Genomic DNA, 26,094 nt, shown 5'->3' with positions numbered 1-26,094 from the left:
GGTCGTCTGCACTAGCCCTCGCATTCTCTGCAGCAGAATATTGTGCCCCTGTCTGGGAAAGAAGTGCACACACTAACATTATAGACACCCAGCTAAACTCTACCATGCACACAATTAGCAGGACAGTGAGAAGTACCCCTCTCTCTCCTGGCTGTCTGTCCTATCTAACAATGTTCCACCAAACATACACAGAAGACAAGCCTCGATTAAAGAATTTAATAAAGCAACGAGCAACCCTCTCCTGCCCCTAAACCAGACTCTCATAAATCCACCAGGTCTTCGCCTAAAATCTAGAAAGCCTCTCTGATCCATGGACGAACTCTCTTCAGCTACCCTGCCATCAACACCTGACATGTGGAGAGAATTCTGGTCCAACAATCTCCCAACAAACGGCTTCGTGATAGAAGATCCCTGTGCTCTGCAGCCTGATTTTGCACTTGCCAGGAAGATTTGGTCATCAATCAACAGGATCAGAACTAACCAGGGCAGATGTGGCTACTTACTACATAAATGGGGGTTGTTAGACCACCCTTATTGTAATTGTTCCCCAGTGACGATTACTCATATTGTGTATGACTGCCTAAGGCGCCAATTTCACGGTGGTGGCCTACAGGACAACCACAAGGTGACGGATGAGGCCTTGGATTGGCTTTCCAAACTGGACACTGAGCTGTAGTTGTAATTCTGTCATAACTATGTCAAATACATCAGAACTTCCTGATAGGCTGTAGTGGGTGGGCTCAGTGGGTCCAGCTACTATTGATGAGTTGAGTAATGTGTAGTTGTATAAGGTACGACCTTTGGTGTTGATTGACGAACTGAACCAGGCCGTATGTTTGGAGTTAAGGTCTCCAGCTATAATTATGGAATCCGTGGAGCCGAGGATGGATTACGTTTTTCATCATTTGTTTCTGGACATTGTGATTGTACATTTCATGCCAGTTTCATAAAGCCATATGCGTAAATAAATAAATATTGCTCAAGAGGAAAGATTACACTTTGTCAGTTTAACTGTTTATATTTTCCACAAAACTTACATAAAAAAATCATACGAATAAAAAATATAAGATTATTTTAAAGTAATCAAAATTCAGTCATTTACAAAATACATAACTAATTAATATATAACTTACGACATGAAGCTCTCTGTGATCTTTGTAAACTCATCATATTAATAATCCTCCTCTGTATTAGAAATTACAGATGATATGGAAATATTGCTAAAACAGAAGAAAAATTATTAAAATCTATTTCTTAACATGTGAAAGCTGAGGTTACTGATATCTGACAATAACTTCACTGTTATTGCTCTGTTATGCCAAATTTATAACCACGTCTTTTAAAATTTCCATAATTTTGCAATGGAAGCAAGTACATTACACATTCTAGTTACATTATTAAATATGATTTGCATAATGAGAGACATTCTGATCATCAATCAATCACAACCTATAGTTATGAATTTGGCATAACAGTGTACTGGTGAACTAGTGCCGAAATTGGTAACCTCTAGCACTGAAAAAAACTGAAATATTAGCTATCCAATTTCTTGAATGACTGTTATTCAAATATTAAGAAAACATAAGTTGTAATTATAATAGATTTAGTTTAATCCTTTATCCCAGTGAGAGCAAACAAAGTTTGCGCCTGAAAATATCTTCAGGACTAAATATAGTGTTGTACTATCTTATCCAGTAAGTAGTGCAACACCAAGGCAACTCGTGGCAAAGGTGGAGCAAGCTACCAGGCACTTCTAACCCAGTATCTCCCATAATGCAAAACACATTTCCTATGTCCTATGTGGGTATGTATACTGTTATGCATTAAAGGGATTGGCCATCTACCCAGACTAGTTTCGACCTTTATTGAGGTCTCTTCAGTGGGAGCCAGGCCCAGAGCTGGAGATACCAGGCAGAAGCAGTAGCAAGTCATCTGTGCCTATGGGAGTTGCCAAAAGGTTTATCACCTTTTTTAAAAATTACTCTGGATTTAGAGAAAGATGTTGAAAATTTATTTATCACTAGGTTAGACTATAATAGATTTAGTTTAATCCGTTATCCCAGTGAGAGCAAACAAAGTTTGCGCCTGAAAATATCTTCAGGACTAAATATAGTGTTGTACTATCTTATCCAGTAAGTAGTGCAACACCAAGTCAACTCGTGGCAAAGGTGGAGCAAGCTACCAGGCACTTCTAACCCAGTATCTCCCATAATGCAAAACACATTTCCTATGTGGATATGTATGCTGTTATGCATTAAAGGGATTGGCCATCTACCCAGACTAGTTTCGACCTTTATTGAGGTCTCTTCAGTGGGAGCCAGGCCCAGAGCTGGAGATACCAGGCAGAAGCAGTAGCAAGTCATCTGTGCCTATGGGAGTTGCCAGATGGAACAGAACCTACACCCCCCCCCCCGATCTGTACATAGTCTCTAAAGACTCTGACAACCATCCCTTGCCAACAACCAGAACCATCCTCAACAGATTCCCTAACAGCCAACATTGTCCTACACCAATAGAGACAGGTACATCAATCCCAATCATCAGTGGAACACCAATCACTAGATGGAACCTTTACAGATCCAACTAGAATGTATTTGAGAAGCAAATTGAGCAAATCATTACAGCAATACCATTCACTAATGTTGTCCCAGATTTGTCAAACTAATCAAAACCACAGCCAAAGCCTCTATTCCTAGAGGCTACAGAAAAAAATACATCCCATGCTGGAGTAGGGATACCAAGGAACTTTAAGCCGAATATGAAAAAACTGAAGACCCAACTATTGCTAAGAAGCTCATAGCAATGATCGACAAAAACAGAAGGGAAAGATGGATCTCAGCCATCCATGAACTATACTTCACCAAATCTAGTCAGAAAAGCTGGTCACTTCTCAGAAAATTAGTGGGGGAAGGCAGAACCAACAACATACAAACCACCAGAGATAACGCTTGATCAAATGGCTAATCATTTACTGAAAACCTCTAAGAAACATTCCCAGCTCTACCAGGGAAATAACTGTGCAATCTACAATCAGAAAAAATCTGAAGGTGCCATGCGAGCTTCTTGAACTTGTAAGAACAGTTTCTCTTGAAGAGATACAGGAAACCTTAAAACTCACCAAGAATGGCAAGGCTGGAGGAGTGGATGGTATCCTCCCTGAGTTTCTAAAGCATCTCGGCCAACGAGGTCAAACATGGCTGGCCTCCCTTTACTCAAAAATTATAACAACTAGAAAACTAACAAGACTGTGGTAGGAAGCCAAAATAATGCCCATGCCCAAACCAGGGAAATATCCAAATAATGTCAAAAATCTACGACTTATCTCCTTGCTTTGCTCCACCTTTAAGCTCTTTGAACGAATTCTCCTTAAAAGAATTTCACCAATCATCGAAAGTGCACTCCTGATTGAACAAGCTGGCTTCAGGTGGAAGAAGTTGCCATGACCAGGTCATGGCCCTGACAACACAGATTGAAGGGCTTCCAGAAGAAACTTAAATCTGGAGTCACTTTCCTTGATTTATCATCAGCTTATGATACAGTCTGGATCAGGGCTTCTTTCTAAAGCTAGCAGTATCATAAGGTGCAAATCAACTTTCCAGATTTTTGAATCCATTCTCTCCAACAGAAAGATCCAGGTCCATACTGGTGTAAAAAAGAACAGGCCCAGATTCCTCCACAACGGTCTTCCACAGGGCTATGTGTTATCTCCTTTTCTATTTAACATCTACATGTTTGACTTACCACATACCAGCTCAAGAAAATATGTATACACCGATGATTTCGCGATCCTACACCAGTCTACCTCCTTTTCCAAACTGAAAACAACCTTGAACACACCAGAACATTCCGGAAGAGTACTTCAAGTAGTGGTATTTGAAGCCAACTCCAACAAAAACTGTGTCCACAGTATTTCACCCGAACAGTGCAGAGGCGAATCGACACCTCAACTACTCTTTCTGTGGCAAAATGGTAGAACATGAGCCTCACCCGAAATACCTTGGGGTGAGCCTGGACAGAAGCCTGACCTATAAAAGACACATCACCAACCTTTCCATCAAAACTGAAACGAGAAATAATATCATCTCATGACTTTCTGGATACTGTGCCCCTGTCTGGGAAAGAATTGCACACACTAACATTATAGACACCCAGTTAAACTATACCATGCGCACAAATAGTGGGACACTGAGAAGCAAACCTCTTCCCTGGCTACCTGTTCTATCTAACATTTCTCCACCATATGTACGGAGAAGACAATCCTCCATTAAAGTATTTAATAAACTAATGAGCAACCAGCTCCTGTCCCTGCACCAGACTCTTATAAATCCACCTAGTCTTGGTCTAAAATCAAGACACCCTTTCTGGTCCATGAACTTCTTCAGCTGCCTTACCATAAACATCTGATATGTGAAGAGAACACTGATCCAACAAACTTCCAACAAACGGTTTACTTGTTGAAGATCCCTTTGCTCTCCAGCCTAGTTTTGCCCTTCCTAGGAAGATTTGGTCATCTATCAACAAGATCAGAACTAACCAGGGCAGATGTAGCTACCTACTGCATTAATGGAGACTGTCAGACCACCCTTATTGTGACTGTTCTCCTGTGAGAACAGAATAATGTGAATGACTGCCCAAGGTGCCAATTGCTCGTGGATGTCCTGGAGGTTACCAGGACATCCCCAAGGTGACAGATGAGGCCCTGGATTGGCTTTCGGGTCTGGACATTGACCTGTAGCTGCTTTTGCCATAAGAATAAATAAATAAATGCATTTGAATTCCTAATATTACCAAAACTATCATGGAGATGATGGTTTTGCTAATATAAAGGAAATTAAATATATTTAAGAAGTCAACATGCTTACCACAAATGCTGATGGTACAACATGAGAAAAACCACAAACCCTGCTTACTTTGATAATGTAATCATTAGGGGGGGAGGGGATTACATAGGATGCTGAATCTTTCTTTAGGTTACACAGTGATCAGCATTCATATTTACGAATTTAGGGACACAAAACACACGTGTTGAAATGATTATTTTACTTATTATTAATAAAATAACAATTGACGTTTCGACCCCCTGTATTGGGGGTCATCATCAGAAAAATACATGTGTATATGAAAACAAGCTACATGCTCTTGCACTCTACAAAGGTAAATAGAATTTATGCTGTTAATTGATCTTTTATTTAGCCTGCCCTCTAGTGGTAAAAAAAAAAACTACAATAAACCCTGCTAAAGTCTTCCCATACTAAGACTTGTACAGTTCAGGTTGCTATTGAATGTTAAAAAAACAAACAAAAAAAAAAAAAAAACACTTCACTGAGAAAAATCTCAATACAAACACTTCTTTTGTATTGCGATTTTTCTTTGGCTTGTTCTGGTTGCTATAATGGTTGCAAATGGCTCCTCCACAAACTTGAAATGGTTAGACCAGGGGGTCGCCAAACTTCTTTGAACTTCGACCCCTTCAAGAGCTTTTTGACTTTTTATCAACCCCCCCTCCTCTATTTTACTATTACGTAATTATAATAGGACAAGCAAAAAAGACGTTTATGTGAGTTTTTAGATTGTTTATTTTATAGTTGGAGTGTTTCTTGTATGTATAATATAGTATATATTATTATATTGGCTTAACGTCAAAGGGATACGTTTTTGTTTTTGACGTCCTTCTTAACAATGTATATTTGATAGGAGGTATAAATAATATATAAAATATAAAATTTAATTTAGATAACAAAATAACAATAATACAATCTTCCTATTGGATGTACAAAACTACCAGCCCTGCTCAACTCTTCAACATAGAGAAGTTTAGTTCGTGAATGAATAACGATTGAATTATAATATGTATGCTGATAAATTTTAGAACATTAACGCTCACTTGTATGTCGATGCGCAAAAATTAGAATAGAATCGAATACGTGTAAGTGTTAGTAAATAAGCAATCCCGCACGTGTTGCAATCTCACTCCCACCGTTCCGCCGGGCGGGAACCACCAACTTCCGTTTATTGGTAAATACGTCATTTTGGCCTACATGATTGGCCTCCGTAACTATTTTCATGACCTTGCTCCATCTTACAAGTCCTATTCATGTCACTGTTCCCACGATCCATCAGCATACATATTATAATTATAATATGTATGCTGATGAATTTTAGAACATTAACGCTCACTTGTATGTCGATGCGCAAAAATTAGAATGGGATCGAATACGTGTAAGTGTTAGTAAATAAGCAATCAAGCACGTGTTGCAATCTCACTCCCACCGCGCCGCCGGGCGGGAACCACCGACTTCCATTTATTGGTAAACACGTCATTTTGGCCTACATGATTGGCCTCCGTAACTATTTTCATGACCTTGCTCCATCTTACAAGTCCTATTCATGTCACTGTTCCCACGATTCACTCTTAATTGCGTTGTCATTCAGAATGGAGGTAATCCAAGTTAACCGAATAAAATATTACCCATACAATGATGTCTTATATTTTTCTATCGACCCCCTAACAATGTTATATCGACCACTTTGGTGACCACTGGGTTAGACTGTCATTTTTGTTCAGGTTAGGAATGTAATTGAGCAATTCATATGCTCCTTTAAATTTCCTCTCGAATCAGGCATCCTGATTGTCTTATGCTATTTTGTTGTTTTAATGCTTGGAATTTCATTATTAATTTTTCCTTGTTTTTGAGTAATAGATGTTTGGCCAAGTCATCTGTAATCTTGTCTGAAATTTCCCAAATCTCAGGATTAATGTAGCTAGATAGCTCTAATTTGTTGTAAACCTTTGACTTGGGTGGATTCTAAGTTTTTTTCATGTCTCATGGATCTGTTCCCTTAACAACGCTTTTCCAACCCTGCATAAATACGGAGCGCATTAACTGATGTAAACTTCTTTTTAGTTTAATGCAGTTGGGTATTAAGTTGCTGTCTCTACACCGTTTTAGAAAGGCTAGTCGGTTAATTAACAAGGAAGCACATATCTTTAGCTTATCTTAGAGGCTGTATACTGCTTGTTGGTCAAATCTCCATGGTTTATGATGACTATTTCTTTTAAGATTACATGGTGATCAGCATTCATATTAAGAATTTAGGGACACAAAACACGTGTTGAAATGATTATTTTACTTATTATTAATAACTACTACCCCACAAAATGCATCAAAAAGAAAACAACTGAATTAATTAAATCTGTTAACACATGGCCAGAAGAAACAACCAAAAAACTAATACCTCATTATGCCTGCTCGTCCAGAATTTATGGCCTGCCAAAAATACACAAAACAAACACACCGCTATGTCCGATTGTTGAAGGAATTGACAACCAAAATTGCCACTTAGCCAAAAAATTAGCAGCCACACTCAAGGAATTGGTAGGTCATTTCCTTCTTACATAAAAAATACACAACATTTCTTAAACAAAATTAAAAAATTACACTCAACAACCAAGGTTTATTAGTCAGCCTTGACATTATTACTCCCCTTTTCACCAGTGTCCCAATCAATGATACTATTATGCTCCTACAGAACATATTTCCACACGCCATCACAGACTCTTTGTCCACATACTCCGCTCCGAACATTTCATGTGGCAAAAAACAATTTTTACCTTCAAAAAGAAAGTACGGCCATGGGCTCACCACTTCAGCTCCCCCAATAGCTAACTTTTATATGGAAGAATTTGAGCAACCAGCTCTAGAGTCAGCGTGCCTAAAGCCCAAAATTTGGCTTAGATGCGTCAATGATATTTTCACCATTTGTCCCCACGGCCATGACGCACTAAATACATTCCTTAGCCACCTGAACAAACAACACAAACGCAACCAATTCACCATTGAAATTGAAAAAAAACAACTCTCTTCCTTTCCTAGACACACTTGTCACACATCTTCCTTCTTTCTCTCCTTCTCAGTCTACCACAAACCTACACACACAGGCCAGTACATACACAAAAATTCTTACCACCACCCAACACAAAAACTAGGTGTCATAAACACCCTTAAACACAGAGCTCAAACTATTTGTTCAAACGAGCAAGCTCTAAACCAGGAATAAAAGATCATCAACGATACATTTATAAAAAATGGATACAGTAAAAAAACTATTCACAAGATCCTCCGCGGAGACACCATTAAAAACAAAAAGATTTCAAGAATGCAATTGCCATACCTTATGTTAGAGGCATTTCAGAAAAAATAGACAGAACACTACACAGATATATCAAAACCACCTTCAAGTCCCCAACTAAATTAAGACACCTGCTCAGTTCTTCCAAAGATCCTCTTCCACACCTAGCCCACCCAGGGGTTTACAAAATACAATGCACATGTAACCTACCATACCAAGGGGAAACAGGGCAAACCATCCTAATTAGGAAGGACGAACACTAACGACACATTAAACACCTCCATTTTAGCAAAACCAGCCTTTCAGATCACGCACTCCAGACATACCACAGAATTGATTGGAAAGGTACCAAGTCCCTACACCGCACCAAAACCTGGTTCGAGAGGAAATTTAAAGGAGCATGTGAAATGCTCAAATACAATCCTAACCTGAACAAAAATGCCAGTCTAACCATTTCAATAATGTGGAGGAGCCATTTGCAACCATTATAGCAACCAGAATAAGCCAAAGAAAAATCTCAATACAAAAGAAGTGTTTGTATTGAGATTTTTCTTAGTGGTGAAGTATTTTTTTTTGTTTGTTTTTTTAACATTCAATAGCAACTTGAACTGTACAAGTCCAGAAGAAAATCTTAGTACAGGAAGACTTTAGCAGGGTTTATTGTAGGTTTTTTTTTTTTTTTTTTTACCACTAGAGGTCAGGTTAAGTAAAAGATCAATTAACAGCATAGATTCTATTTACCTTTGTAGAGACAAGAGCATGTAGCTGGTTTTCATATACACATGTATTTTTCTGATAATGACCTCAATACAGGGGTCGAAACATCAATTGTTATTTTATTAATAATAAGTAAAATAATCATTTCAACACGTGTGTTTTGTGTCCCTAAATTCATTGTTCATCTAAATAACAACTTAAGCTACAACCTCCCGGATAGTCATTCAGCTGTAATCATGTACTGGCGTTCACGTGATGCAGCAAGCACGCACTCTCCCAACAATGCAACAAATGAAAGAACAGCTTCAAATACAACTACAACGTTTTAATGCTAATTATGTATAAAGACTGTCTATGATGTTCATAGTCTTTTAACCCTCAATGTTTAGTGTTTTTTCTTTTATAATGTCACCTGAAGAAGGCTGTTACAGGCCGAAACTAGTAGTGTGTTTATATTAAAACCTTTTTAATTAAATCTCGGTTCTAGTCATTCAATATTTTTCATAAAACTATGTATGTTAACCGAGTCAATGATCATTCTGTCATATATATATATATATTATTCTATGTCTTATTATAATAGTTTTTATATATCATATCATAGTAATATATAATTGCTGTACTAATGGCAGTCATGATGTCACTTGAGTTTTACTTTAAATCAGTAACAGGCAGCATGAGTAGTGGTACTTAGTTCTGAAACAGCTGCCACCAAAGAAATGGAAAACACAAGCTAAAGAAACAAAAAAAAAAAAAGATAAAGAAAAAAAAAGTGAGGGTAACCTGAATTCTGTCATCTGAGATTATATCATACAGATCTTTATCTATTCTATGAAAAAGGCCAGTAAAAAGAATATCAAAAGTCACAGAATGTATTAAGCCTTCATGCTTCAGTGAGAGGTACTATATACTCCAAGTAACGGGAAGCACATAATCTCCATAAAGTGAGCATAGTCTTTGCTTGCCAAGTAGTGGGCGTCCATGTGTGTCTCCGTGGTGGGCGGGGAGCTCTGCCGTCGAACTAAAAACTCTTTAAATATGAATCCTTCATCCTCAAACTTTTCAGGGACCCTAACAAAGTCCCAACCAAGTACTGATAATATAGACACAACGTATGAAAACAGAAGTAAGAAACAAAAGATATCGGATACTAACATAAATGTACCAACCTTTTTAATCATTTATGCAACAGGTGAAAAACCAATTGGGAAAATGTCACCCTTCTTTACCCAAAAAGGTTTAGAAGGACTGGCAGGACCTCCCAAAATTGTCAAGAAATTGCATTCTGGTGATATCCTAGTGGAAGCAATGTGCAAACAACATTCCGAGAAACTACTGAGAGCAACGACGATGGGTGGAATACAAATTGCAGTAACACCTCACAGAACACTCGATTCCAGTAGAGGAGTGATATCAGAATGGGATCTCCTTGATGTTTCTAATGAGGAGATATGTTCAGAGCTTAAAGATCAAGGAGTGATGATGGGAGTGCGGTGCATCCTGATACATAGGGATGGTCGCCTGGTCTCAACCAAGAACATCATCCTTACTTTTGATACACCTAGGCATCCGACATCTGTCAAAGCAGTGTATCTCAGCTGTCCTGTTAGAATGTACATCTCTAACCTGCTGAGATGCTTTAAATGTCAAAGATATGGCCATGCCCAAACTGCCCGTTGTGGTTCTACTACCTGTGCCTGATGTGGTAGTAAAGAACGTGATAATAAATCTTGCTGTGAAAAAAAAGATGTGTCAACCGTCAGGGAGTAGTATCATGCATGAGAGTATCCAGCATACTCTCGTGCATGTCATAAATGGAAAGATGAAAAAGAGATACAAAAAATTAAAACAGAACATATCAGGATGCAAAAAGAAAGCTGGCCACCATTACACCTGTTCTACAATCCTCTTATGCTGAAAAAGTAACAATTAAACAAGTGCCGACAGCAACTCAAACATGTATGTCTATTCCACCATACCTGAACTTTACGATCGCAAGTGCTTCTCTGTTGAGCACATTAATCACAAGACTTATGGCCTTACTCCAGAGACAACTTCAAAAATGGTCCCATTCGATGAAAACTCACCTGTCAAAAAAATTATGCCAGAGACATCACTCCAAGATAAACCACCAGACCCTTGCACAAGAAAAATGGATCGGGTCGTACCCACTGAAAGCAAACTAAACATACCAGCTGACCCTAACACATTTGAACACTCTACCAGAGGAAGAGATGGACACTGGCCATCCGTACTTCCCTAAAACAGTGGATAAATATAAATCTGACAAAGGTAAGCCCTCAACCGCTCGAAAACCAGACAAGTCAATAAAATCAAGACGATAGGAAAATTTTTACAATGGAACTGTCGTGGGATCTCCCAAAATATTGACGATATCAAGATGTTGTTGCAGAAACACAAACTTTTCTGTTTCTGCCTACAGGAAACATACTTAAGACCCAATGAGGACCGGAACTTTAGGAATTTCACTGTTGTACATAAGAACAGAACTGGAGGTGGTCCTGCTCATGGAGGAATAGCTATCCTAGTGGGAAGTCATACTCTTTTCCACCAGGTCCAACTCAATACTTTTCTGGAAGCAGTAGCGATTCGCTTCTCTGTGGGATTTCTTATTACAGTATGTTCAATTTATTTAGCACCAAATGCCGAGTTAAATGAAATTGATCTTGATAACCTTATCTCACAATTACCTGAACCCATATTTTTGATGGGTGACTTTAATGGTCACAATATTGTATGGGGTGGTGCCAACACTAATAGATTAGGTCAAATCATTGAAAGAATTCTTGATAATAACAACCTCTCCCTTTTAAATAATAAAGTCAATGCTTTCTTCCATATGCCTACTCGTTCATATTCTGCAATTGATCTTACAATCTGCTCCCCATCCATTCCTCTATTACTCACGTGGGATGTTGAAGAGAACATATATGGAAGTGATCACTTCATTGTTTTCTGCATGTTGTCTTCACAGGAACCATGTTCACCCACACGGATACCTTTAATGAAAAATTGACCAAGCTGACTGGAACAGTTTCTCTTATCTTGCAAAATTTTATGCTGATGCCATCAGTCAAACATCTATCAATGAGGCGGTAAAATATATAACAGAATGCATTGTTCAGGCAGCAACAGCCTTGATCCCAAAAAAATCATCTCGATTTCCAATCCATCCAAAGCCTTAGTGAAACTCAGACTGTCAGACAGCCAAAAAAGAGCAACACAGAGCATGGGGCATATTTCGTAGATATCCCACTACATCAAATTTAATAACTTTCAAGTGTGCTCGGGCCAAAGCACGTTATGTAAGACATCAGAGTCAAAAACAATCATTGATCAAATTTACTACATCGATTAATCAAATGACCAGTCCAAAAATTTTATGGGATAAAATCCAGAAAATGAAACGCAGATATAGTACACACCGTCTGTAAACCTTAGACTATAATGGAAGTGTTCTTGCTGATCCCAAAGCTATTGCAGATACTTTGGGAGAATCTTTTGCTAAAATCTCAGCAACAGCTTCGTATTCTCCGGAATTTTTAATACTAAAAGAGCAGCAAGAGAAACAAAGGCTTAATTTTTCTACCAACATTCTTCAACCATATAATCAGCCATTTGTCAAGGAGGAACTAAAAAGAGCTCTCCTACAATCTCACCCTAGTGCAGTAGGACCTGATGACATCCATTATGAAATGATAAAACATCTACCATCATCTTCTATGGAGCTTCTTCTCTTATTATACAATAGAATACTTTCAGAGGAAGAGTTTCCAAATTCTTGGCATAAGTCAATTGTCATTGCTATCCCAAAACCAGGAAAAGATCCAACACAAGCAAATAATTATAGATCCATTGCTCTGACCAGCTGTCTTTGTAAGATACTAGAGAAAATGGTTAATGCCAGACTTCTCTGGTATTTAGAAAGCAACAGTCTTCTCTACAACACACAACGTGGTTTCCGTAGACATCAATCAACTTTAGACCATTTAGTTCGGTTAGAAACTTGCATAAGAGATGCATTTCTGAAGCGAGAACATCTTGTCTCAGTTTTTATTGACATGGAAAAAGCCTATGACACAGCCTGGAGATATGGCATATTAAAAGACCTCTATAACCTAGGTCTCAAAGGACACCTCCCTATATTTATTAAAAACTTTCTGTCCAGGCGAACTTTCCAAGTCAGAGGGGGAAGTACGCTATCTCAACCATATCATCAAGAACAAGGTGTTCCCCAAGGCTCTGTCTTAAGTGTAACCCTTTTTGCTATTAAAATTAACTCAATCATTGAACAGCTTCCTCCCACTGTAGACAATGCTCTATATACTGATGACTTCACAATTTACTGTCACTCAAGTAACATCAGGGTAATTTAAAGACAACTTCAGCAAGCAATTGATCATGTCTCTCTCTGTGGGCTATTAATAATCGGTTTAGGTTTTTAACAGAAAAAAGTGTCTGTGTACAATTCTGTCAAAAACGCACTCATCACCCATATCCTGAACTAAGAATGGGACATACTGTTATTCCAGTAGCTACAGAATCCAAGTTCTTAGGACTCATCTTTGACAGAAACCTCACATTTCTAGCACACATTCGTAAACTAAGAGAAAAGCGCAAAAGAATGTTGAACCTCCTTCGCACTCTATCCTCTACTGAGTGGGGTGCTGATCAAACTTCACTGCTCCATCTTTATCGTGCACTTATACGTTCAAAGCTGAATTATGGGTCCCAAGGCTATGGTTCTGCAAGACAGAGTAACCTACGATGGTTGGATTCCATCCATCATCAGGGTATAGGGATGGCTACTGGTACCTTTCGCACTTCACCCACTCAAAGTCTCTATGTTGAAACAAATGAACCAGCTCTATCACTTCGACGGAAACAGTTGTCTCTTAATTACGCCCTAAAAATAAAATCTCTCCCAGATCACCCTACATGTATCTTCTCTCTGCATTGGGAAACTCAATATCCCACACATCAAACTGCTATACATCCTTTTGGTATGCGTATCAAAAAAACTGTGCAAACTGTAAGTATAAATGTTGATAACATTAGCTACACTAAACATAACAGCATTCCTCCATGGCAGGTTTGCACACCATCCTGCAACCTCTCACTTTGTCAGCTACCGAAATCTTATACCCCATCATCCATTTACCTGCAATTGTTTAATGCACACAGAGCAGCACATGCTGATTTCTTACCCATCTATACTGATGGTTCAAGAACTAACACCTCTGTTGGCTGTGCTGCTGTGTTTCCTGACATTATTATCTAAAATCAGATCCCACCAGACTGCAGTAATTATTATACAACAGAGTTTATTATTATGGGCAACTCCAGGGAGTCGACAGACTCATCGAGGGAGGTATAACATTCATGTCAAGAACAACTATTCAACATTCACACAGTATCTATCATACCTTGCCTTGAACTCATTCACAGTCATGGCACCCACAACAGACTCTGGCAACTTATTCCACTCATTCACCACTCACCAAGTACGAAACCTAGCTCTAACACCCTTGCTAACCACATTCTTGTCCAGCTTCCATGTATGGTCCCTAGTCCTCCCACCACCAGTCCTATTCTCAAAAATATCTTCTGAATTAATCTTATAGAAACATTCAAATTACTGATTGAGACATTGAGTAATTTGAATGTCTCAATCATATCAACCCTTTTTCTCCTATCTTCAACCTGTTCTCGTATGGCTCATTCCACAGACCTGCTATCATCTTGGTCACTCGTCTCTGGATCCTCTCCACCTCCTCCCCATCAAGAAGAAACTCTGGCACCCATATCTGGGCACAGTAGTCTAGATAGGGTCTTATCAAGGCTCGATACAGAGGAACAATAACTTGTTTGTCTCTGCTTGTCAAAGTATTTTTCAGCAACCAAGTGATTAACTGATTTAGCCACTTTTGCAATATGCTTCCTAAACTTCAACTCCCTATCCACCAACACTCCCAAATCCCTGACCTCATCAATCTTCTGGAGCACGGTTCCACCAATGTGATATACTGCTGCTAATCTTTTCACCTCAAAATGCATAACCTTACACTTTGCCACATTAAATTGACATCCATTTTCCTTAGCCCAATCCTCCAAACTATCCAAATCATCTGGCAAAATTTTGACATCCTGTGCACTCACTATTGCTCTACCCAACTTTGCATCATCAGCAAACAAATGAACACTTCCTCTCAGATCCTTTCCTGTATCGTTAATGAACAAATTGAAAAGTAGTGGTCCAAGAACAGAACCCTGCGGCACACCACTAGTCACAGGCCGTCTTTTGGACTCTACTCCTGAATAAATCACTCTCTGATATCTATCCATCAACCACCCTCCTATCCATCTCACCAACTCTATATCCATCCCCATATGCTGCAGTTTACTGATTAGAATTCCATGTATGTCCAGTAAAATCACTGTAAACCCATTATCCTTATCCAGTTCAGCCGTCACTGTGTTATAAAACGTGAGCAAGTTACTGAGGCATGCTCTACCCTTCACAAAACCATGTTGTGCCCCCATACAGTATCCCATTTTCATCTATCCAATCCTATATTTTTCTCTTGACTAATTTCTCCAAGACCTTGACAACGATTCCTGATATGCTAATCGGTCGGTAATTTACAACAACAGTCTTGGAACCTCCTTTATGCAGTGGAACTATTTTCCCCTCTTTCCAACCCTTCGGGACTAACCCAGACCCGAGACTCAAATTAAACAAAATGGTCAAGGGCACTGACAGTTCTTTAGCCACTTCACATATGACACGAGCTGGTATACCATCCAATTCCACAGAAGTATTGACATTGAGGTTGTGTAATAGACTATTTCACCTCCACTTCATTCACCACAATTCCCGTATAATCGATAGTTCATTCATTCCTGGAATGTCACCACCTGGATGATATACTCTTGCAAAGTGCTCACTCAGTAATTCAACTATATCAACTGATTTGGTTACCTCCCTACCATCGGCATTCTTTAAAATCATTCTACCATATACATTTTTTCTTTTATTTCCAACATATGGAAAAAACTGTTTGGGATTCTCTTTAGCCTGCACTAATGTTCTTTCATAATCCGTTTTTGCTTTTCTTACCACACTCGTTACTCTGCTGGCCTGCACTTTATACCATTCATGTGCCTGCTGGTCACCTTTCTCCTTAAATTCCCACCACAGTTGTTTCTTTTTTTGCAGCTTAAGCTTAATGATGTTATTCATCCATTTAACCCCAACTTGATTTATTATTCGGACTCTAGGCATACAGTCAGCCTTTGCCTCATGCAAACACTTCTTGACTGCCTATCCTCGCAGTTTTACATGCCATGGCACTGAACCAATCAAACTCCTAAGCTTATCATACTTACAAACCCGATAATTCCACATGTACCCTGTCTTAATTGTAAATTCCACACCTTGAGCCACCTCCCAAGTCAAGACCCTATGATCACTCTCACCAATTGTTCGCAACATGGTCATATTCGTTACAGCCAAATTCTCAGATGCAATTACTAGGTCAAGCACTCTCTGACTCCTAGTATTTTCCATTACATGCTGTCTCAGATAGTTATCCCTTAATAACCGCATAAAATCCATTTCTTTCCTTCCATGTGTCCTCTCCTCCTTCCAATCAATGTTACCATAGTTGAAATCTCACATAATAATTACCCTCCTTCCACTCATTTCTTCTATTTGCTTATGTATACTATCTCCACTATTTATTCCATCACCTGGTCTATAGCAGCACCCAACTGTATATTTTGTTCTGCTAGTTTCAATCTCACACCAAATGGCCTCAAATGTGCTCTTTTCTCTATCCTGCAGTTCCACTTTTATTCTCCTTGGCTGTAGCTATTCAGCTATCATCAATAACACTCCACTCCCCATTTTATTCTCTGTGTCACTCCTGAACACACCATACCCCTCGCATTCAATCCCACTAACTATATCATTTTCAGTCAGCCATGTTTCCCTAATGCCAATAACTTGTGGCCTGGAAGTGCCAACCAAGGCCAAAAATTCTTCCTTCTTGTTCCTAATACTTCTGGCATTAGTATACATGAACTGAAGAAGCCCATTTGTCCCATCGCTATTTTGATGCCTTGTACTAACTATCCCATTCTGATTTGTTGTCTTTCGTACTCGCTCGAGCATATTACACACATTCATACACTCAACTGTCTCCCTAAAGTCACCCCAACTTGATTTATTATTCGGACTCTAGGCATACAGTCAGCCTTTGCCTCATGCAAACACTTCTTGACTGCCTATCCTCGCAGTTTTACATGCCATGGCACTGAACCAATCAAACTCCTAAGCTTATCATACTTACAAACCCGATAATTCCACATGTACCCTGTCTTAATTGTAAATTCCACACCTTGAGCCACCTCCCAAGTCAAGACCCTATGATCACTCTCACCAATTGTTCGCAACATGGTCATATTCGTTACAGCCAAATTCTCAGATGCAATTACTAGGTCAAGCACTCTCTGACTCCTAGTATTTTCCATTACATGCTGTCTCAGATAGTTATCCCTTAATAACCGCATAAAATCCATTTCTTTCCTTCCATGTGTCCTCTCCTCCTTCCAATCAATGTTACCATAGTTGAAATCTCACATAATAATTACCCTCCTTCCACTCATTTCTTCTATTTGCTTATGTATACTATCTCCACTATTTATTCCATCACCTGGTCTATAGCAGCACCCAACTGTATATTTTGTTCTGCTAGTTTCAATCTCACACCAAATGGCCTCAAATGTGCTCTTTTCTCTATCCTGCAGTTCCACTTTTATTCTCCTTGGCTGTAGCTATTCAGCTATCATCAATAACACTCCACTCCCCATTTTATTCTCTGTGTCACTCCTGAACACACCATACCCCTCGCATTCAATCCCACTAACTATATCATTTTCAGTCAGCCATGTTTCCCTAATGCCAATAACTTGTGGCCTGGAAGTGCCAACCAAGGCCAAAAATTCTTCCTTCTTGTTCCTAATACTTCTGGCATTAGTATACATGAACTGAAGAAGCCCATTTGTCCCATCGCTATTTTGATGCCTTGTACTAACTATCCCATTCTGATTTGTTGTCTTTCGTACTCGCTCGAGCATATTACACACATTCATACACTCAACTGTCTCCCTAAAGTCAGCATATCTATTTCCCCCCCCCCTTCCTTAATAACTCTAGTTTCCTTGATTCTGCACATCCACTTCCACTAAATTCAACACCTTTTCAAGTCTCCGTACACCAAATCCATTCAAATGTAAACCATCCATCTTATATAAATCCTTTCGCCCATCGAACTCACTCCACACATCCACAAATTCCACACCACTCCTTCTGCATAATTCACTCATAATGTCATTAGCGATTATAGCCCTCCTTCTATACTCTTCACTCATACCGCAGCAACAGACTCACCATCCTAACTCTCTCACTTTTCTCTTTTGCCACCTCAAGCAATTAAATTGCTTGAGGTAGCAAAGTTACACCCAAAAGTTACACATACAGAGTTACATGCCATTCAGCGTGCACTTGTGCATATAAAAGAAAACTGCTACGAAAAGTGTATAATTAATACAGACTCATTGAGCTCTTTACAGGCTATCTCCTCTCCTATGTTTAATCCACACCTGATGAGATGCTACACCTGCTTCACAAAATGAAAATTCTTAATTTCGATGTTCAGTTCTGCTGAATTCCCAGCCACATCGGAATCAAAGAAAATGAGGCTGCAGATGCAGCTGCTAAATCAGCTCATACCTTCTCCACATACTGTTTGACAGTTCCATATACAGACTACAGACAACTTATAAGATCAAAGCTAATTGCTCAGTGGGAGTTAACATAGCAAGAAGCATCAACAAAAAAATTATATAACATTAAACCTGAAATTAAACACTGGCATTCTAGCCAACGTACAAAGAGAAGGGGGGAGGTTGTCCTTGCTAGGCTCAGCATAGGTCACAGTCACCTTACACATTCTCATTTACTGAGAGCTGATGACCCTCCCATATGTCAAAAATGCAACACACATCTCATTATTCATCATATTCTGGGAGATGGTCAAAAATTTACATGAGAGAGGACTAAAATATTCACCTATCTAACCAAGCCAAACACTCAGGCAAATTGCATGATGTCTTTAATTTCTTAGAAAGAATTAATTTGTACAAACACATTTGACCATACATTTGTTTATATGTAAATACTTTTTTGCTTAACTTAACTTTTATACATACAGGGTGTTCGGGATAAATTTGACAGTTTCGTAAGGAAAAAGAAAATCTTCTTTGTATCTATTAAATTTAATGAATTGACAAAAAAACATTACAGGCAGAGTTAATTACAATACTATCAACAAGATTTACTCAAAATAACCACCATTAGCATCGATCACAGCTTCAATTCTGCTTCGGAACCTCGAACAAGCTGATGCTACAGTCTCCCTGGGAAGGGCCGCAAAAACTGTTTTAATTTTATCCATTAACTGGGCTTTTGTATTACTGGAAGTGCGATTGGTGTCTTTTTCAACTGCGCCCCATACAAAATAATCCATGGGGTTAAGGTCTGGGGAGTTTGGAGGCCAAACATTTGGACTGGTGAAGTCGTAGAAATTTTCAGACAACCATTTTTGACTTTTCCCAGAGGTGTGGCAAGGGGCCGAATCCTGCTGCCATACATACGGCCTACCATTGGCTACCCTTGTTATCCAGGGCTTGACTACAGTTAGCAACTCCACGAACAAAGCCCGAATTCCAATGCCAGGGTTCTTCAACACCTGTTCCTGCAGATTTGCGAGGAATTCTGCTGTACGAACGCAATCAGATCGTCTGCTAGGGATCTTTCTTCTTGCTACATCCTCGTAGTCAACATTGCAAGTCTCTAGTTCATGCCTGATTGTTTTTACTGTATTCAGGGAGCATTGGGCAGCAGTCGTAATATCCTTATTTTGATGGCGGGCACGAATCATCATGATACAAGTTATTCTCTTCCATGATTCAGGTGGGTTCCAGCTATCCATCCTTTCTGACATCTTGTATATGAATGAAGAAGGGTCCAAACTTTTAAATGAAGAGAAGTGTGTGTTAATACATGTAACTTACGGAAAAATATAATTAATTATAAATATGTCAAATTTATCCCGAACACCCTGTATATATTATTCATTAGGTTAAATCTGACCAATTATGTATTACCATAGACCTTGATCTTGTATATTTGTATCACCCTGCTGTAATTTTGTTAATATGTCATCATCATCATCATCAAATTCCTGCCATGTACCCTCAAGGAGTGTACAGGATATGATAGTACTACATGAAAAATTTACATCATGACTAACTTCCTATCTACAATTTTCCTCCAAATCAGTCTGTTACTTGTCAAGATTCCAACATTATCAGATCTTATATTTATATTGTCTGGGGCACTTTGTACCGTATCAATCCACCTATATCTTGGTCTTCCTTTGGGTCGTTTTTCCTGCCAACCTGGCAGAGAACACTTGTTTTGCTAATCTTTCCTCGCCCATTCTGTTTAAGTGACCATACCACCTGAGATTAGCTCTGCTAATGCATTCCTGAATGCTGACAATGTCAGGTTCTTTCCTAATATACTCATTTTAAATATGATATTGCCATTAATGCCATCTGTTCACGCCTAAAATCATTCTCAGTATTCTCATATCTGTGGTCTCTAGTCTTTGGTCAAGTGTTTTACTTCTGACCCAGTTCTCAGATCCATAAGTTAAAACTGGTTTGAACACTGTCTTGTATACAGCAAATTTAGTGTTCCGACTAATTTCTCGGGGTGCTTAAGGTTCAAAGCTGTATAACTGAGAGGAGACCTCCACATAGCCTTTAAAGGAATGCGGAGAACCGACCAGGGCTTCTGACCTAATGTCCAATCCTCACCTTCTCGTGGTGCACCCTGTTGGGTATCTACTTTGATACTGAATGAACGAGGATGGGCTGGCAATTTGGGATTTAGCCGACCAAATTGTATTCTTATTGGTTAAACCAAAATAAAAAATGATGGTACAACATGACAAAATTTCATGCCGGCTGGGGTGTCGCCCGGTAAAACAAGGCCCCCGTTGTTTTCGCCAGGGAACCAGGGCGAAAAGTCAGCTACTGGAACAAATCTGAAAACAAACCCCAACTCAACATCACCAGAGTTAAAGATCGGTACTATCAACATAAGAAGCCTGAATGGCAAAGAAATGGAGCTAGCTGAGGAATTAGATAAGTACCAGATCAACATAATAGCGGTGACTGAAACAAAAAAGACCAAAACTGGTGAGATCTTTCTGAGCAATAAATACAAAATGTTATATTCAGGCAATAACAATCAAGGAAAAGAAGGAGTAGCCATAGTATTCAACACAAAATACGAGACTAATCTTCTTGAATGGCAGTCAGTCTCAAGTAGAGTAATGTGGGCAAATATGAGAATGGGGAACTGGACAATGAGACTTATTTGTGCCTATGGTCCCACAGAAGGTTCTACTAAGGTAGAAGTGGAGGAATTTTTTGAGGCTTTAGAAAAAGCAACTGACACAATGAAAAAGGAAAAGTTGGTCCTTGTTGGGGATCTAAATAGTAGAGTAGGAAATGATTGTGAGACATACAAAAATATTTTGGGAAAATTTGGAGAAAAGAGCAAAGCTAATAATAATGGCAAATATCTGTTGGATTTCTGCTCAGGACATGGACTGGTTATTACTAACACCATGTTCCAACATAAAAATGTGCACAAATTCACATGGAGAGAAGAGGCTAGGAATAAGAAAAGTCTCATTGACTATGTTATTGTTGATAGTGATGTTTTCTCCCTGGTGCAGGACACCAGAGTGTACAGAGGATTTGAAATTGGAAGTGATCACTATTTAGTCTTGAGCAGGATAAAATTGAATTTCATATTGAAAAGAATAACATGTAAGAAAGTTTTAAAGCGAATAAAAGTTGAGCAGCTCTCAGATGTAAACTGTAGACTAAAATACAGAAATATTATTGAAAAGAAAATGAAAGAGTTTGAGAACAGGAATCAAACCTTGGAGATTCAGTGGCAAACTCTGAAGGAAACATTGATTGATTCTACCAGAGAGGCATGTGGTGAGGTTGTGTGCAAAGATAAAAAAATCAGAACTCCCTGGTGGACACAGGAAGTTAAAGAGGCAGTGAAAGAAAAGAAGAAAGCATATCAAAAGTTCCTGTCAAATAAGTCAGCTTTTACTCTTACAGAATACAGAGACAAATGTAAGAAAGCTAAACAGTGTGTAAAACTAGCTAAACAAAAGTCATGGGAGGACTTTGGCAAGAATATAGAAAATAAATATCAAGAAGGTGGCAAAATATTCTGGAGGTTGTTGAAGAAGCTTAGGAATGGAGGAAAGAGTGCTGTAAAAGGAATTAGAGATGATAAAGGTGAAATGAAAACAGGAGAAAAAGATATCCTTGAAGTATGGAGTAATTACTTTGAAAAACTGCTAAATGAAACAAGCAGTGATGACAGCACAGTGATAAAAAACACTGACCAGGCATGCAGTCAGGAATACATATCCATACTTGAAGTAGAAAAAGCCATCAAAGGCTTGAAATGTGGAAAGGCAGCAGGAATAGATGATATTTGACCAGAAATGCTGAAGTATGGTGGTATAAGAGTCTTACAGTGGCTGCACTGCATAGTTCAGAAAGCCTGGACAGAGCGACGAATTCCCGATGATTGGAGTAGAGCTCTCATAGTACCCATATATAAAAAGGGAAATAAAACTGAATGTGAGAATTACAGAGGTATTTCCCTACTGAGTGTTCCTGGCAAGATCTATGCAAGTATACTTGAGAAACGGTTGAGAAGAATTGTGGAAGAAAAGCTTGGTGAAGAACAAGCTGGATTCAGGCCAAATAGAGGCTGTCAGGATCAGATCTTCACTTTACGACAAATAGTCGAGAAAGCATGGGAATATAACAAAGATCTGTATTTAAGTTTTGTCGATTTGGAAAAGGCATATGACAAGGTGCCAAGAGAGAAGCTGTTCAATACGCTGCAGTTATATGGTGTCAATGGGGCATTATATCAAGCAATACTTAGTCTTTATTTGAGTTGTGAGTCAGCAGTTAGAATTGAAGGAAGTACAGGAAGATGGTTTAATGTTAAATCTGGTGTGAGACAAGGATGTACATTATCCCCTCTGTTATTCATTATCTATATGGATCACATTATGAAGGAATGTGGTATTAAACCTGATATCAAAATTGGAGATGTTAATGTCAGCTCTTTGCTTTATGCGGATGATGTTATACTTCTAAATAAATCTGCTACAAGTCTGCAAGATTCTCTGACTAAATTGAATAGCTGTTGTAATAGATATGGCATGAAGGTCAGCAATAAAAAGACAAAGACAATGAAAATAGGCAGAATCATTGAAAATGTGAACTGTGTTGTGAATGGAGAACCTGTGGAACAAGTAAAACATTTCAGCTACTTAGGCACAATTTTTACTGAAGATGGTAAACTAAATATAGAAATAGACAACAGAATCAGCAAAGCTGGTATCGTGGGAAGTCAATTGAATAAATTCATATGGAATAAGAAAGAAATTAGTCGGAACACTAAATTAGCTGTATACAAGACTGTGTTCAAACCAATTTTAACTTATGGATCTGAGAGCTGGGTCAGAAGTAAAACACTTGACCAAAGACTAGAGACCGCAGATATGAGAGTCCTGAGAAAGATTAGAGGCGTGAACAGATGGCATCAATGGCAATATCATATTAAAAATGAGGATATTAGGAAAGAACTTGACATTGTCAGCATCCAGGAATGCGTTAGCAGAGCTAATCTCAGATGGTATGGTCACTTAAATAGAATGGGAGAGGAAAGATTAGCAAAACAAGTGTTCTCTGCCAGGTTGGCAGGAAAACGACCCAGAGGAAGACCAATATATAGGTGGATTGATACGGTACAAAGTGCCTTAGACGATAGAAATATAAGATCTGATAATGTTGGAGTCTTGACAAGTAACAGACTGATTTGGAGGAAAATTGTAGATAGGAAGTTAGTAATGATGTAATTTTTTCATGTAGTACTGTCATATCCTGTACACCCCTTGAGGGTACATGGCAGGAATTTGATGATGATGATGATGATGATGATGATGACTAATTTGTCTCTTATTCCATATGAATTTATTCAATTGACTTCCTACCATACCAGCTTTGTTGATTCTGATGTCTATTTCTATATTTAATTTTACCATCTTCACTAAAAATCATGCCTAAGTAGCTGAAATGTTTTACTTGTTCACAGGTTCTCCATTCACAACACAGTTGACATTTTCAATGATTCTGCCTATTTTCATTGTCTTTGTCTTTTTATTGCTGACCTTCATACCATATCGATTACAACAGTTATTCAATTTAGTCAGAGTATCTTGCAGACTTGTAGCAGATTTATTTAGAAGTATAACATGGTCTGCATAAAGCAAAGAGCTGACATTAAGATCTCCAATTTTGATATCATGTTTAATACCACTTTCCTTCATAATGTGATCCATATAGATAATGAATAACAGAGGGAATAATATACATCCTTGTCTCACACCAGATTTAACATTAAACCAACTTCCTGTACTTCCTTCAATTCTAACTGCTGACATTTAGAATTGAAGTAAGTACATTATAACTCAAATAAAGACTAAGTATTGCTTGATATAAAGCCCCACTGACACCATATAACTGTAGCATATTGAATAGCTTCTCTCTCTCTCTTGGCACTTTGTCATATGCCTTTTCCAAATTGACAAAACTTAAATACAGATCTTTGATATATTTCCATGACTTCTCCACTATTTTTCGTAAACTGAAGATCTGATCCTGACAGTCTCTATTTGACCTGAATCCAGCTTGTTCTTCACCAAGCTTTTCTTCCACCCAACCGTTTCTCAAGTATACTTGCATATATCTTACCAGGAACACTCAGTAGGGATATACCTCTGTAATTCTCACATTCAGTTTTATTTCCCTTTTATATATGGGTACTATGAGAGCTCTACTCCGATCATTGGGAATTTGTCCCTTTTATATTTGTCCCTTTTATAATAAGACTTTTATACCACCATACTTCAGCATTTCTGGTCGAATATCATCTACTCCTGCTGCCTTTCCACATTTCAAGCCTTTGATGGCTTTTTCTACTTCAAGTATGGATATGTATTCCTTACTGCATGCCTGGTCAGTGTTTTTTTATCACTGTGCTATCATCACTGCTTGTTTCATTTAGCAGTTTTTCAAAGTAATTACTCCATACTTGAAGGATATCTTTTTCTCCCATTTTCATGTCACCTTTATCATCTCTAATTCCTTTTACAGCACTCTTTCCTCCATTCCTAAGCTTCTTCAGCAACCTCCAGAACATTTTGCCACCTTCTTGATATTTATTTTCTATGTTCTCCTATGACTTTTGTTTAGCTAATTTCACACACTGTTTAGCTTTCTTATATTTTTCTCTGTATTGTCTAAGAGCACAAGCTGACTTATTTGCCAGGAACTTTTGATATGCTTTCTTCTTTTCCTTCACTGCATCTTTAACTTCCTGTGTCCACACTGGAGTTCTAATTTTTCTATCCTTGCAGACAACTTCACCACATGCCTCTCTAGCTGAATCAATCAGGGCTTTCTTCAAGGCTTGCCACTGAATCTCCAAGGTTTGATTCCTGTTCTCAAACTTTTTCATTTTTTCTTGAATAAGCTGTGTGTATTTTAGTCTAGAGTTCACATCTGAGAGTTGCTCAACTTTTATTCGCTTTAAAACTTTCTTACATGTTATTCTTTTCAATATGAAATTCAGTTTTATCCTGCTCAAGACTAAATAGTGATCACTTCCAATTTCAAATCCTCTGTACACTCTGGTGTCCTGCACCAGGGAGAAAACATCACTATCAACAATAACATAGTCAATGAGACTTTTCTTATTCCTAGCCTCTTCTCTCCATGTGAATTTGTGCACATTTTTATGTTGGAACATGGTGTTAGTAATAACCAGTCCATGTCCTAAGCAGAAATCCAACAGATATTTGCCATTATTATTAGCTTTGCTCTTTTCTCCAAATTTTCCCAAAACATTTTTGTATGTCTGATATTCACTTCCTACTCTGCTATTTAGATCCCCAACAAGGACCAACTTTTTCTTTT

General features: G+C 38.5%; 1 protein-coding gene across 3 annotated transcripts in view; it reads right to left on the bottom strand.

Annotated features, from left to right (window-relative positions):
• LOC150101351 (methionine synthase-like) overlaps positions 1–26,094 on the bottom strand; it is an 815,136-nt gene that overhangs the window by 776,419 nt on the left and 12,623 nt on the right. For all 3 annotated transcript variants that reach the window (XM_090400909.1, XM_090400910.1, XM_090400911.1), the window contains exon 3: positions 1,134–1,220. In XM_090400909.1, coding sequence (XP_090257035.1) covers positions 1,134–1,170 — 37 coding nt within the window. In that variant the 5' untranslated portion in view covers positions 1,171–1,220. The remainder of the gene's footprint in view (positions 1–1,133; positions 1,221–26,094) is intronic.

The sequence above is a fragment of the Typopeltis vanoorti genome, chromosome 11, assembly GCF_054136105.1.
Source record: "Typopeltis vanoorti isolate ZY-2024b chromosome 11, IOZ_Tvanoo_1.0, whole genome shotgun sequence".
Classification (NCBI taxonomy): Eukaryota; Metazoa; Arthropoda; class Arachnida; order Uropygi; family Thelyphonidae; genus Typopeltis; species Typopeltis vanoorti.
The sequence above is the reverse complement of the archived record's forward strand: the minus strand, read 5'-3'. Positions and strand labels throughout refer to the sequence as shown.